This window comes from Ischnura elegans, chromosome 1, assembly GCF_921293095.1.
Source record: "Ischnura elegans chromosome 1, ioIscEleg1.1, whole genome shotgun sequence".
In the NCBI taxonomy this organism is placed as follows: domain Eukaryota; kingdom Metazoa; phylum Arthropoda; class Insecta; order Odonata; family Coenagrionidae; genus Ischnura; species Ischnura elegans.
Genome location: NC_060246.1, coordinates 31589781 through 31605301, shown reverse-complemented (window position 1 = coordinate 31605301; position 15521 = coordinate 31589781). Strand labels below are relative to the sequence as shown.

Below are 15521 nucleotides of genomic sequence, written 5' to 3'. Positions count from 1 at the left end.
ACCAGCTTTATCAAGTTAAACTACTAAATATTACTTCCCTTTTTGCCGGTGTCATCCTAATACGTACTGTTATGGGCATTTTCTGGACTAGGTACTTCAATATTTTAGTTTATGTTTCTATGTTAATGATGATAAAAAATGAATATTAGGTTTTCGTTGGACCTATTTTCCAGAAGTGCCTTCTTGCAGTTCGTGATTGGGATTATAGATTAGGCTATGGCTACGATGTCAAATTTCAGGAAGCGAAATTAACTCGATGAAAGTGTTGTCGATGGATGGAGCTGATAAGAGTTTTTTAGATAAGTCATTTTGCTTTGACGAATTCCCAATAACCCTAAAAATCCCTTTTCAGAAAAAAAACATTGGAGAAGTACTTCATCATTGTAAAATAATGGGATTTGAAAAAATAGTTTGTTTTAATTTCGTGAAAAAAATTTGTAAAAGTCTTCTTATCCTTATGCTCTATATTCAGCTTAGATAGTGACTTGATTTCTTAAGAATTAAAGTCTTACATTCCATGGTCATTATGCATGCTATTTTTTACATCAAACATGTGTGGCGATGTTTGATACTCTCCGGTGGCCGCTTCTGCTCTGGAAGAAAAGGACCTTGTTTCTGTTTCATTGGTCCCTTCGAATTGTTTTTCATGAAGCTTCTCAGAATTTGATCAGGCTGTCAGGGGGTGTGATCGTCCGTAAGCATAGGCGGATCTAGGGGGGGGCGGGCAAGTTCCCCTCCAGACCCTTAAAAAATATGCAAGATTTTTAATAGGGTCGCATTATCATTACGTTCATTTTGTATTACGAGGTATCCTTGTGACCCCCCTCCCAGAACAAAATCCTGGATACGACCTTACTTGTGCCCCCCCAGAAAGAAATCTTGGATCCGACCCTGTCCGTAAGCGTGTATGGAATTCCAACCTTACCCATAGAAAATTGGTGAAATGTTGGCAATACAAACATTTACATCCAACATCCAATTTGGTTTGGCAATCCAAACATTTTTGCCGTTTTTTCTCTCTAAAGTACTTTTAAGTGTGTATATTTGACTTCACTTTACTTCACCGGAGGCCCTTTTGGCTAGTTAGTATTAGGATCCTGGTAAATTTAGATGTGAAATTTTCATAGAACCTCTAGATTCTCTTATGTGTTCTAGATATTTTTTTGATGACGATAGAAACTGAAGTAACATTGACGGATCCAAAATCCGAAAGCCTCAATAAATTCTTAATGAATAGGTTACAGACATTTTTACGCAGAAATTTTAAGCAAAAGATTTACCTACCTTTGTTTAAGCAGCAATTATTAACAAAAATTTTGCATTTCTTTATGGAGGAAGTCACGCTTTTCAGGAGATAAATTTTGTGTATGTGTAATGTTACGTTTAAAGTGATAATCTAAATGGTGTGATGTCGTTACTGAGAATTTATTTCGTCCTTCTTAAATGATAGCGTCGAAGGAATTCCGAGAATTGCCTCTTCCAATTTTCATGCTACCACGGCCACGGTTAAGTTATTCCATCGATAATGGAAAGTATTGGGAGCGTTTGGAGTCTACATTTTATTAAATAATAAATTTTACTAACATTATGATCTGCCTTTGAAAAACTTCACCTAATGAAGCCTGATGGTGGTATGAAAAGGGTGAATAGTTTTCTATTCCCATAAAACCGTACCGTGAATGAAACAAAATATCGCTGATGAAACTAATGTCGTTTATATCCTTATTTTTCATCGCGCACTACGCGCCTTTTTAATGCTACTATTTAAATTATCCTTGCGAGTTTTATTTGTTCATGTATCCATAATCTCTAGTGTTTTAGTTATTTTGGTTTCAATTGATCTCCTTCTTCTTAGCTCACAAATATTTGTACGAACATGTTTCGGTTTTAGCTCCCTATAGATGTAGTGAACTTGCTTATTCATCAATTTACCCTTAACTTTAGTCCAACTTGGCCTAATTACTGTGTAATTAAGCATCTGAATAAAGAAATGAAGAGATTAAAATTGAAGAAAGTACTTTATAAGTAACCGTATTCCCCACAACGAACAGTTTTATATCGGAGTTTTCAATTTGAGGAATGTAAATACCCTATTGAATTTTATTTCTTTTTACGGGGAATTTATGGGGAATTTTACTTCTTTGGGGTCCTTGGAAGAACCTTGAAGAATAATTGAGGCAGTGAAAAAGGTTACGTTTTTATAATCTATGCATTTCCTGATCGTGTACCTAACTTCAAAGCAAAATTTTGAAAGCGATTGTAAGTTAATTTTATTTGATGATATCGTAAGTAGGGACACTACGATTTGAGGATTTTATATAGGAAATGAAGCATTGGAGAAAATTCCGATTTTCGCTATCTCCCTATTGCTATTTTGGAAATTTTCTTCATTTCTACTAGCGCTAGATGCAATTGTATATTCAGATGAGGCTATATATTTTCAGTAATTTCAATTCTTCAATAATTTGTATCCCATGCCAAACGCTGTTGTTCATTTTACTCCAAGAGTCTGGTTAATCCTGTATTTGGAATGGATTGCATTAACTCAGGGCCGGTGAAAATGATATTTTACTATTCATTCAAAAGCATTCAGTTCATTTCCTTCTCCACCCACTAGTAAGAAATATCTTGCAACTATACCTATCTCTCACGAAAAACTTTTCTTTCGTAGATTTTACCAATAAATTAACTTCGTAGTTTACGTAATTTAACCAATAGATTCTAAGCCTTTTCCTTTTTGTCTCCTTTATCGACATCAATAAATGGGAACAATAAAACTGAGGAAATGTGACACAAAATATTTAATGAGAGGAAGGCGGCATTTCGTCTGCGTTGTATTCGTCCTTCTTAGCCGAAAAACGTCAGTTATTTTCAAAGTAAGATTATGTAGGTTGAGATACTGTATTCTTCTATATTACTGCTGAGATTAACTGAAGACAAAAGCTCTTATACCTTTTTAACCTTGGACTCCCGGATATTGAGTTTTTCTCTTGGATCCAATTTATTTTCTAAGTTGGACTTTTGAAGAATAAAAAATGTATTAACTATTTCCGCAAAAATTGCAATTTAATCATAAGGAAAATATTTTATAATATCAAGATTAAAGAAGGCATCAAGTTGTTGAAGGTTAACTACTTTTTCAACCATGGAAATGATGTGTCAAAGAAAGGAAATGGCAATAAAAAATTTGGAATCGTTCTATTTCAGTCACCAAAGGCCTACTTTGGCCTTAAATGTGTTCCAACTTATTATTTGAGTTGCATGGATCTCTATGGCTTACTGCTTAATGGGAATCATTAGTTCTGTAGTTGACTGCAACCCCTCGGATTTATCTAGGATACTTGCGAAGGTTAAAAAGTATAAGAGAAGCTGGAACACCCATTGCTATATAAACCAATCGAGTTGATTTTAACAACCAATTTGAATGAGGTGACCTGTCAAAAACTGCATTTCTTCAATGTCCGCGTAAATCTTCGCGTTCTTTGCGTTTTTACTGCTTACCCGGGAGACAGTTTATTTACAGATTTCTCCTATGGTCACGAAGTTATTCCTTTACTTTTTACTGAATTATGCTTTTCCATATTTCGTGTTCCTTTTTATGATGTGGACTTTTTTCTTAGAGTTAATGTGTAAGTTGTACCGTGTTAGAAGAATCCTACCGGAAATTACATTGCATACTTCACAATGAACCTCATTTTGTGCTGCGTCCAACATTAATTCGTGAGTTCATAAGTATATTGTACCCACATGTTTAAGTAAACCCGAGTATATTTGAAACCCGTGAACGGTACGGGTACAGAAATACTACTGATAACTTGCACTCCATTATCTACCATCCGTCAGGTTTACAGGAGGAATATCCTGAGTTTTAAGTACAGCAACGTCATTTTCTGTCAAAATATTCTTGATGATTATCACAAGCGAAATTTATACGAACAAAGCAAGTACTGGGAGTATGTATGGCGTCTGGATCAGCTGGATGTGGTTGGCTGCAAGACTGGTTTGAATCATTATTGCACCCCTTCGTGATGGTACCACTTGACTCAGTTAGGTTTCAGGATTATATCTGATGGACGAGAGATATCCGAAGGTCGAGACTATCTAGATCACTTGAAACCAACCCCTCGCGGAATTCGGCTCTTATCCGCCCCATTAGCTGCTGTTTCCTCTACGCCATGACGGAACAAACAACCAGGCGGCAGTTCCTTGTCTCTCATAGGCTTGCAAATATTAAAATGGCTTAAAATGCTCATTTATTTCATATAATTTCCCCTGGATTTAAGTAGTTTGCTCGTGAGACGAAGTTACCCCTCTTGAACCTGCTTTGAAGGTAGATTTTATTTTACGAACTATCTGTAAGAATGTGAACTTGTTGGTCTAAATAAAACTTCAGTTGGTAAGTGGGTGGGGGTTTTGATCATCTGAATGGATATATATGGTATTAATTTCTGAATTTATTCATCTTAGGCATAGACAAGTTGATCAGAAAATGTATTCATCTAAACTAAAAAATGTTCACTTTATTATTTTCATACTTTTATTTCGTCCTTATCTAACCATGGATGGCAAACGCGGTGAAGCGTCCGCGTACATTCGGAGACGTATGAGCTGAAATTCATCATGGGAAAAGGGAGGGTTGGAAAAGGGTATGTATACTTTTCAGTTTCATCCACTTTATATCTACTTATATCCAGTATATGAAACCCTTATTAAATGAATAGCACACGCTCACCGTCCCCTGAACTCTCGTCCCCGCTAAACACCACCGAAGCCACGGCAAGAGCCGTAAGATTGCCGGGCCAACCCTGCGGGGGAGCGAGAAATCACAGCTCGCTGAACACGCCCGGCAGTCCGTCCTGTCAACCCTCTCCCTGCGGCCAACCCTCGCCGAATGACGATATGCTTTGCGCACGCAGGAACTTCCATCCCCACCACAATTACCTCGCCGAGGCACCGTGGCACCGCCCCCTGCCGAGCTCATCCCCCTCTCGGCGTTCCCTACACCTCACCCCCGGCGCTATATGAGCCCTTTATGGTCCCCCCGACCCTCTGCAGGGGGTAGGGGAAGAGGGGGGCGGGCGTGGAGGTGGGCGGAGCCGACCGGAGTCTCCCGAAGTCCGCCTCTCTCGCTCTTTCTCTCCGCCCGCCCTCGCCGGCACGAGAGCGGCCAACCAACCACCGCGTCTCTCATCTCCCACCTCTCCGCACAACCATCACCCATCCCACTCGCGCATCGTGCCTGCCTGCTTCCCCCACCTCCCCACCTTTCGCGCGTCCCCCATCCCCCTTCCGCCGCCCTGCTCTGCCTCCGCCAGCGAGGTCTCAGTTGCGAAGCGACGGTCGAGGCCTTCGGTTCCCGAGAGAACGTGCTGGGAGATTGTGTGGGCGCAGGCACCACACGTTCGTTGGCGGCAGGCGGCTTCGGGAGATTCGGCGAGCCGGTGTGGACCCCTCCCCCCTTGCTATCTGTCTCCCTCCACCCCCGCTCCTGCTGCAATCACACCCTCCCGCGACGGACAATAAAGTGTGTACTCTCTAGGGGTGCTTGCGTATGCCTACGACCCCGGCCAGGATAAGGTTGTTCGCATTAGCCGATTTTCTTCACCGTGGGAGAGAGATATTGTTGCTCCAGCATCATCACCACCGCGACCTCTGATGTCCTGATCGGGTCTTTGTTTTTCTTCCCGGGGGAGCGCCGTCGTGGATATTGCGTGCTCCGGCCGGATCGGCCGTCCAACCTCCGCGGAACCCGAGACTGGATATCCCGGTGGGATTTAACGCAGGAAGAACAAGGACGTGGTGGGAGTGACTTGAGTGTTTTTCGACCGGGACCGTAAGACCAGAGACCTACGAGAATTCTTCGAACGACCTGTCTATTCATCCGAGTTTTGGTTTATCTTGTTTTGGACTGTATTTGGCCCAGTGGGGATTTTATTTCGCAGATATATTCGGAAACTGGTCAAAGAGACGGAACAAGAATACATCGTGTTGTTTCGTGTGTGTGATAAGTGGATTCCTGTAAACGATATAAGCTGAACGAGGAGCTGTATAATTTAAGGGACTGGTTCATCTTGGATTGTTGTCATCATCGAGTGAAGGTTTTGCTCAAAAATGTCGTTTTTCATCGTTCCATTTTCTCTTGCTGTTTGGATTCAAATCGGGGATGAATGAGGAAAACTTTGCTTTAAGGTTGGTACACATGCTGAATTATTTTTCGTGGTACTCTTCAAATCCGCGACCGTTTGAGCATTAAAATCTTTGCCATTTTACTTTGTAACAAATGATTCGCCCCTCCCTCAGGGACCATTAGATTTAATGTCGAAGGTGTTATAGTCTCGGCACCAATCGCGCTCATTATTTTCAAAGGTGTCGTGGGATTACATGACGAATCGCGGTTTCTGAGAACTAATTGGTTGATTACGAATGAGTTCGTTGTACCTCTTGGAATCAAAATTCTGACAAATTCTCGCTCCTGGTACCTTATTTGTTACTTGTCGACTTTAAGCGTGATTATAAATCTCCAATTGTAGACGTGGACATTAATACAGATCTTCATTTTGAGTCATTAATAGTTCATTTTGAGGATCAGAATAATTCTTCCCCAAAAATGCGCGTATTTTTTCATAGTTTTAATGTGAACGTACGTATTTTCGCGTATAGGTTGTTCAGAGCGCAGTTCATGTTGAGCTTAGATCAAATGGCCCCGAAATTTGTTGCTTCGCATTTTGGACCGCATTTGATTACTCCCCTTTGGGTCCTATTCAAGGGCGGGATGCATCGGGCGTGTTGCTTGGGTTCGCTCAGCTGAAATATTCCCCCTCCGCGCGTCATCGTCGGAAGGCGATGTGTAATATATGATTTGTGTCATCGGTAGAATGGGCGAGCACCCCGCACAGTTGGAGGCATGCGACGCGGAAGTCGGTGTGTCGAGAATTTAAGGTTTCCATGACGTTTAGACGTTAGTTTTCATCCGTAATTGAGGCTTCTTGCTTGGAAAACTATAACCTTGTATCCCCATGTATCTACCATGTCGACGAGTTGTAACTCTTCTTATCAGAGTGGATCGGGAAACCTAATGCTTATAGAACTGAAGTATTGAAATCAGACACAAACCTTTCAGATTTATATAGTTTTATTGATGACACTGAAAAATAAACAAAAAATGCAATATTTCAGCATTTCTGGAATTGATTTAGTGTTTTCATTGTGGCTGTTATATTTCGTGGAAATTGGAGGATACGATGGGAAAGAAGCTACAATGCGTTCATTTTCAATTATATGTTGTTATTGAGCATAAAATATTTTCAGTTTTGACTTGAATACTTTGAGTTTTATCTGATCTTCCGGGAAAATCACGATGGCTAATTTTATACTTAGGCCTGCTTAAGGGGCAAAACGATTATAGGTATTTTTCGGTTAGGGTGCGAATGGTAAGCTTAGCCCGATGAATGGTTTTTTGGTATGGTATCTCTCGGCACCTGGTTGGTTCTGTGTAAACGGTTCATATCCCGGCGGGAAGGGAAATAGATTCCGTCTTGCTTTGAAAATTATCCTGTCGGTCAGGTGGCTCGGGAACGCACGTTAACCTCAGTGGCCGCTACAGTGGGGGCCCGATAGTCTTCGTAGCATTGCGACTTGCACTGAATAACACCTATTAAATTAGTGGAATCATTTGTTTTCAACGTTATTGCTGAGAGTATATCTATGGGGTCACCAGTATTACTTTTGATCTCTGATCTTAATACTGAAAGTTCGTCCCTTGACTTCAATTCATCACTGTGAAACTTGCATTACCTATAATTACCGAAAGGCCGGAAGCTGTTACCATTTTTTGTATGCAACCTGTGAATTATATCCATAAGATGTTTGCATAACTTCGAATGCCACTATTTTTCTTTCTTAATGTAGAAGTACGAAGTAGAAGTGGATTAAACTAAGTGGTTCAATATAAGTTAAAATTGTGTTGCCCGTATGAGTATCGATTACATGCCTTTTTTATGAGTTAAAATCAGTGTTCTTAGTTGTGATGAAACATCATATCGCTGATTTGTTGAAACTGATACGGTGTTGTCGATCTCACCAGAATTGACACCCCTAAGTACTCGGTGATTTGAACTGTGTTTAGGAAGCAATAGTGTCGCTTCATTAACATGCGTGGTGTCTGCGCTAAACTCGGAACAATGGGTTTCTTTCGCCGAAGGGCCGCCGACGTCCTTCTGGGCCAACGAGGCCCTCACCGCCGCCGGATAACCGAGTCAGCCGGTCGGTGAAGTCTCCAGAGCCCGGGTTGCCCTCTCGCGGTGGTTCGGCGAAATTATTCCGTTCACAGCCTCGCCGCACAACTTGCGTTATCTCGTTCTCTCTAGCAACACAACACGCTTATCCCTCAAAAAATATTTCTCGCTTTGCTTATAGTAATGGCATGTGTGGCTTCGAGTAAATGAAAAGTTTGTTAAACGTATAATTTCCGCCCCAAATGTCCCATTTCTCTGAGGTGACCGATTCTCCTTCTATCTTCCGTTTTAGCATTGCAACCATTCCACAAATTTTTTACGTATTTTCCTCGGGCATGTGAGTTATTTTGTGATTAAAAATTTAATTTCAAATTTTAATTTACTTTTCCTATTTTTATAATCTCTAAAGAAAGCTCTACCGGTGATTTTTCTTTTACACACCTTGTTAGAGCTCTACACCAATTTAATTTTTTCTTTTATGGGTACTTCAAATTCCCATGGTTAACCTTGTGAAAGGATCATACAATTATGCTACCTAAATAACCTATGTGACTATTCAGTGTCGCACGCTTTTCAACTTATTAATGCTTCTGAGATGTTTACTTTGAAGGGTCCTTTGGATTATAAAACTGGTAATTAATAATTTTGTGTTGGCGACTACCAGACAATCTTAATGATTTACTATTAATTCTTTCGTCTTTCCTATGAGTATTCTGTATAATTTACAATCATTATTAAGAGCTACATAAGTATGCTTTTCATTTTTTGTGAAGTCATAACACTTATGGTTACGCACAGAGTACAGTTAAGTGCCATTGAAGTATCCAGGGTTAAATTTTTAATACTAACAATCGAAACTCTAAATATCTGTATCTATATTTTACACTTATAATCAAAAGTATATCTCACTCGAGAATCAAGCTTATAAATATTTCCTCTGATTCAATATATTCAGTATTTGTAACGACTCCTAACTAAATGCTTCCAATAAAAATCTCCTTACAAATATTTTACATCGTTACATGTTTAGGCTCATCGATGTATATAAAATTATCAACTCTTTCAACTGTATCTTTGCCACTCTAAATTTCCTTTATCTTTCTTATCTTTTCAGAAGTCAGCAATCACTACTCCGAAGATAGAGTTGAATACTCAGCAATACGTTCGGCCTCTCGCTCAGCGACACCTCGTCTTGCTCAGGTGTTATTCAGCTCAATTAGTTTTCACTGATTGCTCATTGTAAGAGATAAAAACACAATCAGCTATTACCCTAAATTTTTTTTCAAACTATTTAGAGATAGTGGAAGTAAAGATATCCATTCTAGAGCTATATATCACGCGTATTGCTTAGTTTTTCTTCAACTTGATATTATTTTTTTATAAAAAAATGAGCAATACGAATGGCCATTGCTAGGGCCTTTATAGTTCCCGCCTTCAAAGCCTAGTGACGATTTGAAACCAAAGGGATAACGAGCTGATGGCGGCTATGGCGGCCCTTAGTAATACCAATGCCCTCGCCGATTGAGCCTGTTCGTCGCAGCGAGTGCGGCGGAAGACCCGGAAGGAGGGACCCTCGAGTGCCCCCAGGATTGCGCGGGTGAAGGCGCGGCGTCCCGCTCCTCTCCCCCGCCCGCACCCTCCCGGTTCACAGCCGCTCAAATGTTAGCCATGGACATGACCGCCTCGGACCAGTCCCACGCCGCGGCGGCGGCGGCCGCGGCCGCTGCGGCAGCCGCCCACCGCTGGTACGACCCCGCGCCGCCGCGCAGCGGAGGCGGAGTCATGGTGGACGGTGGTGAAGTGAACGGCGGCGCGGGCAGCCCCGGGGGTGGCGGCGGCGGCGGAGGCCTGATGGGTGGCGGAGGATCCTCTTCCTCGTCCTCCACGTCGTCGGCGGGCTCCGGGTCCGCCGCCGCGGCGGCCGCGGCTTCGTCGTCCGCTTCGGCGACCGCCGAGGAGATGGACATGTTCTTCCATTCGCTGGACGCAGCGGCTGCCGCGGCGGCGGCTGCGGCGGCGGCTGCCGCCAACTCGCCCAACCACCGCGCCGCCGCCGCCAGGTACTACGCGGCGGCGTCCCAGATGCACGGCGGATACCACCACCACCATCACCACAGCAGTGCCGCACATGGTGAGTAGCACACGCTTATCTACGCCCAGTAGTCCACCAAGTGCATTGTTACTTTCATGTCTTACGAGCCGAGTTTTGGGGATCGCTGCAGCCCACTGGTTACAGCGTTTTACTTCTCTCTGAAGGAACATTTGTTCAAATCCCTACTGAAGCGTCCGTACACCGCCCAATGATAACATAATCGCTAGGAAAATAATTGGCCCATTCCTCTAGATATGCGCTATTTACAGTCCTTTGCCTGGTATTAGTAGTTAACTTCCGACCGAAGAGTTCCCTGTTCAAAATCCGGGCAAAACTTGGACCACCTCACACACCCAAACGAACACATACCAAGTGTATGGTAGTCTAAGGGAAATAATCTGCAGTCTCCTCACTCTGAATGTGAGTTTTTAACACGCCTGTGGATTGGTCTTGAATGAGGTCTGCCTTCGCTTATCCAAAGCTACCTTCTGGTTAAAATAATGAATGAGTGAACTGACTTGTAAATTACGGTTCCGGGAGTTCATGCAGGAAAATGTTATGTTAATGATGAATCGGGTAGCAAATTGTTGGAAGGGTTAATTGGGTGATATGTCCTCTAACCCCGGTCATTGATTGACAATTTCTCAGAATATTTAATTTCTAAGTGAGGTTGGCGTCGCAAACCTTTGTGTGACTGCGCACAGCCAGTTGTAAGATCATTCCAACCTTTCTGAATACTACCTGATAGTCCTCCCCGATATGCGACCGGAGGAGTGTGATAAGACTCTGGTATTTAATGTATAAAATACAACGCTTAGGTTTGTGGATAAGGAATAGCTTGGACTGTACGTGAATGTTTGGTAACGGTTGTTCAATGTCTGGGGATAAAAACGAATTCCTCTCCTGTTCTTTCGGAAATGCATCCCTCTCATATCGGTCCTTTAAATGTAGCACGTTTCTAAAAAAATACCCGCCGTGCCGAGCTGATAGTCTTTTACTACCCTCACTTGCCCTGAGTTGGCAATGTAGGTCTTAGTGCTTAGCCTCTTGCAGTTCTCGACATTATCCTTGCGAAAACTGTGTAGTACATTATTTCATACTCAGAGTTTTACACAAAATGGTGTTATGTATGTTTATACTTGTGAGTTTACATTAACAATTCTTTACCTTAAGTGTATGAGTGTTTTTTAAGCTAGCGTATTTTTTGAGGAAGCAAACGCTTTTATTCTCTGCATAGGAGTGATTGAGGGTAATAGCCGTGTGTTTTGGAAAAAAATCACATCTCAGGGATAGAGGTGTTTCAGAACGTGATGATGTTAGCGGTTCAAGTAACAATTTATTTATATAGCGGAACATAGTTCAGTTAATGAACGATAACATTCGCCTGTCTTTAGTTGGTACCAAGAAGTCTTTATTTAAGCAAATGGTGCTAAGATTGATTTAAACCATGTCAGGTAGTTATTGTATTTATCTGCATAACTAGAATATTGATATTAAATTAGTATTGATGTAAGTGACAAATTACCTGGATAGTAGTAGGCAGTTGACCACAGTGATTCAGATCAGACTCACATTTTCTATCGCTGGACTTATTGTAATACGTTCCATGAATATAGATACAATTATTTGATAAGCAAATTTTGTCTGCTCACAGTTATAACGAGGCTTTAATTGATGCCCAATGCGAAGTTCGTAACACCATGGGTTACTTGGTTTTGGAGACTTTTGTGTTAATATAAGGCCATCCTGCGCTGAATATTAGGATAACAGAATGGTGGTTATGCAATATTAAATTAATGTACTGATAGCACAAGTATTGTGGCTCGAGTGCCATTGACCGTAGAAGGCCGCTCATCATACTTGCAATCATGACCACTGGAATTTAACCAGGTGATATAGGTGGCGAACAGATAACAGCTGTCTCGCTTTGCGAAACAGAGGCGTCGCTCGAGATAAGACTCAACTGAAGGACATGGAAATCGCGATAATTTTTACACTCGCTTCCTTCGAAGAGGCCTTTTTTTTTTCAAGTAAATACATTTTGCAGTGAAACAATATAGATAAGAATTTTTCCACGTAGTTATTACCAAGTCTTAGAGCCACACTATATTTCCAGGTCCGACAGAAGCGATAAATTAAGAGAGATTTTTAGCCGAACGGATAGATATAAGAATTCGTTTTTCCCCCGAACAATAAAGGACTTCAATAAACGCTTGTCCCAACCTCGTTAGAGCACTTCTTCTTCTTTTTTTTTTTTTTAATAGCTGTAAACGGCTGGTGTCCTAACACCCCCTGCCACACGCCTTTTAGGCGGCTTGCGGGGTATTATGTAGATGTAGATGTAGAAGTGAGAGGTATTTTTGGTAACTCCCGGTTTATTCGATCTTAAATTTAGTAGATTTTATAAGTTTATCTATAAAAGTCATATGAAAATGAAGCATCCTTGAGATATGGGAGGAGAGGTGATTTGAATTCCATCCCTAACTAGTTTTGCAGTTTCCGCTGCCGAGTTCGATAAAAATGAATCCGAAGGGTTTGCCTCTCCGAAATTTTTATTTATTTTACCTTTTTATTCTGTCCTCCCTCATGAATCACCTTATAACGTCATTGTGGGGCACATTAAAACGAATGTTATCAATTGATATCATTAATTTTACGGCTGAAGTCGAAAACAAAAGTTGGTGTGATGTCTTGGCAGAAACAATCAAATTTCTATTCATGGTTGGAACTGGTGTATATTATTCAAGGGGTTTGAATGTAATAAGCTATGTACTTGTATAAAACCCGCAATTCTTGAAAATATTTTGCAAAATATCGGTATTAGAATGTATTTTATTTTGCTAGGTAGCCCAAATGATCTAATGTTACCCATTATACCTATCATTCTGGCCAATTGGGTTTGCTGGCATAGATGTTGTTGAAAAAGGTTTTTTTAAATAGCAGTCAGAACTCAGAAACCATTGAAGAGATATATTTTGAATACTTGAATATTATTCTTGCAAGTTTTAGTCATCCTTCCTTTTCTGAGAACGATTTATTGTATATCTACCAGAGCATTTGTCTCTTTTTTAGCCGCTGATTAAGTTTTCAGATTCAATTCATATTTATCTTGTCTCTGTACACCCAAACTGATAAGACAGAACCGTCTTTTACTTTTAAGACTGATAAAAAATAAGTTCCCCATTATAATCGCTGCTGCCGTTTTAAGCGTTTATCATTGAAAAGGCAGTTGAGGCAATAGGTGCTTAGTTTTATTCGCGCGGGGTTCAGCTAAAATTATTGCCGCCAAAATGTAGGCATCTTTTTTTGCTCATCCATCTTATATTTTATTCGATTAGAATCGTAAGGAATTGTTATTATTGATTCCATCTTTGCCGTAGCATTTTATCGCATGAGGAAAATCTGTTTTGTTGATGAAAAAACTCTATGTAGTTAACTTGCAGCCACAGGATTGAAATTGTACACGTCTAGGTAATAATGCTCTTCCTGAATTTTTTCCCTTCCGAAATTGAGATACCTCTTGTCTTCATTATTGAGACTCCGAAGATTTCAATTTCATTCGCGGATTGCCGAAATAAGGATTTCATCGCAACAGTTCGTAATGGGACTCGTGGCGCGCGACAGTATACAGTGGATCATATATGTTTCAGGTCGATACCATAAGCGACATCTCAGGTGTGCCCGGCTCGAAAATTAATGCATATTATACACTTCGTTCACACCTCCATCGCTGGAAAAAATTGAATCGTGTGTACATCTTAGAGACTTACATGTGCGTATAACATTGTGGTTTGCGGTTCCAAGCCTTTTTTTACTACTGTGAGAGGGTTTTTAAAAAAATATGTAGAGGTATAGGGTGGTGGTGTGGGGTGGGGCAGTGGAATGAAGGAGAGGGGGGTGTTGGTAACCGTGCACCCCTCCCATTGTTTCTCCCCCTTCCTCCCCTCACCCCCGTGCCGTGGCACTTTTGCCCATAACCCCACCCCCTCATCTTCCCCCCCGTGATGAATTGCCCGCTCCCCGTCCGCAGTGTCAGGACCTAGTTAAGGTGTCGGGACGCAGTAACGGCGTAATTTACGCCGCTGGTTGGCTCGACGGCGGCGGCCCGATGGGCCCGCGGGAACGGCCAGGGGTTCGCCCCGTGGGATGGGAGAGAGATGGGCCCCGCTAGGGCGGGGGAGAGAATGGTTGTTGTGTGCTGTTGGGATGGGATTTCCATCTGTGCGTGTAGGCGAGAGAATCGTGGGAGGGGTGCAGGAGCGTTGTGTATGTGTGCGTGTTTTTTTTTATTTTTGTTGTTGTGCTTCCGTCGATAAAACCTCTGGGGGATAGAGAGTTATCGGGACACTAACTAAGCTTTTCTATTAGTGCGTCGCCGTGTTTCGTGCGAGGGTAGCCCGCGAGTTGTTTCCGCTGTTCCGATCGCTCGGGTCGGAATGCAATAGGGTCACCGCACCGCGTTTCCCGTGGATCCCGATTGTTGCATTTGCACGCCTCCTAGCCCTCGAGTGGGTAATTAGCCCCTTTAGCCTCCTCTCTCTCTATCTCTACCTCTTTATATACATCTCTCTCACTTAGTCGTCCGTTTTCATTTAGATTGCCTTTAATTGATGTAATTAGCACATCTGCGGTTTGAGCCGGAATCATTCTAAATCAGTTCCACTCAATCTAGATCAACGAATGTGCGTAGTTATTTAGTAATAAGCGTGGTTTCTATTGCGAAAGACAATTTTTTTTGCTTTTCTTGTCATTATACTCTCTTACTCTCGCTTTCATTTGGGTATTATTAGTATCGCATTTTACACGAGTATTTGCTTTGAATCGATTGCCATAGAAATTTTATAAAACGCCATACAAGATAAATTTCCGTTTATACCGAAATTCTTGCTGCTCCCAGGTAAAAGAGCTCATTATTGAACAAAAAAGGGTCCCGTTTTCCATTGCTCTATTTTGAAAATTTTGAATAACGCCCACGAATGCGACAGATATGTTTTTCGGAATCAGTAAATTCAATAAATCCACAAGCTACGAATGAAGCAAAATCTCATATATTTGGACATGCATTCCGCTGTACCATTCTTTCATAAATTTACTTTTCAAATTGCTCTATGAGCTGATACCTATTCAACACCGCCTCTTCATTTGCCAAATATTTATATTGAGGATGTAGGTGGGTGATGGCTGCGAATGAAATA

The 15521-nt window shown here is 41.6% G+C and overlaps 1 protein-coding gene across 4 annotated transcripts in view; it reads left to right on the top strand.

Annotated features, from left to right (window-relative positions):
• Positions 1 to 5340: 5340 nt before the first annotated feature.
• Positions 5341 to 15521, top strand: part of LOC124158157 (GATA-binding factor C-like) — a 226693-nt gene continuing 216512 nt past the window's right edge. For all 4 annotated transcript variants that reach the window (XM_046533357.1, XM_046533351.1, XM_046533344.1 and 1 more), the window contains exons 1-2: positions 5341 to 6189; positions 9349 to 10365. In XM_046533357.1, coding sequence (XP_046389313.1) covers positions 9894 to 10365 — 472 coding nt within the window. In that variant the 5' untranslated portion in view covers positions 5341 to 6189; positions 9349 to 9893. The remainder of the gene's footprint in view (positions 6190 to 9348; positions 10366 to 15521) is intronic.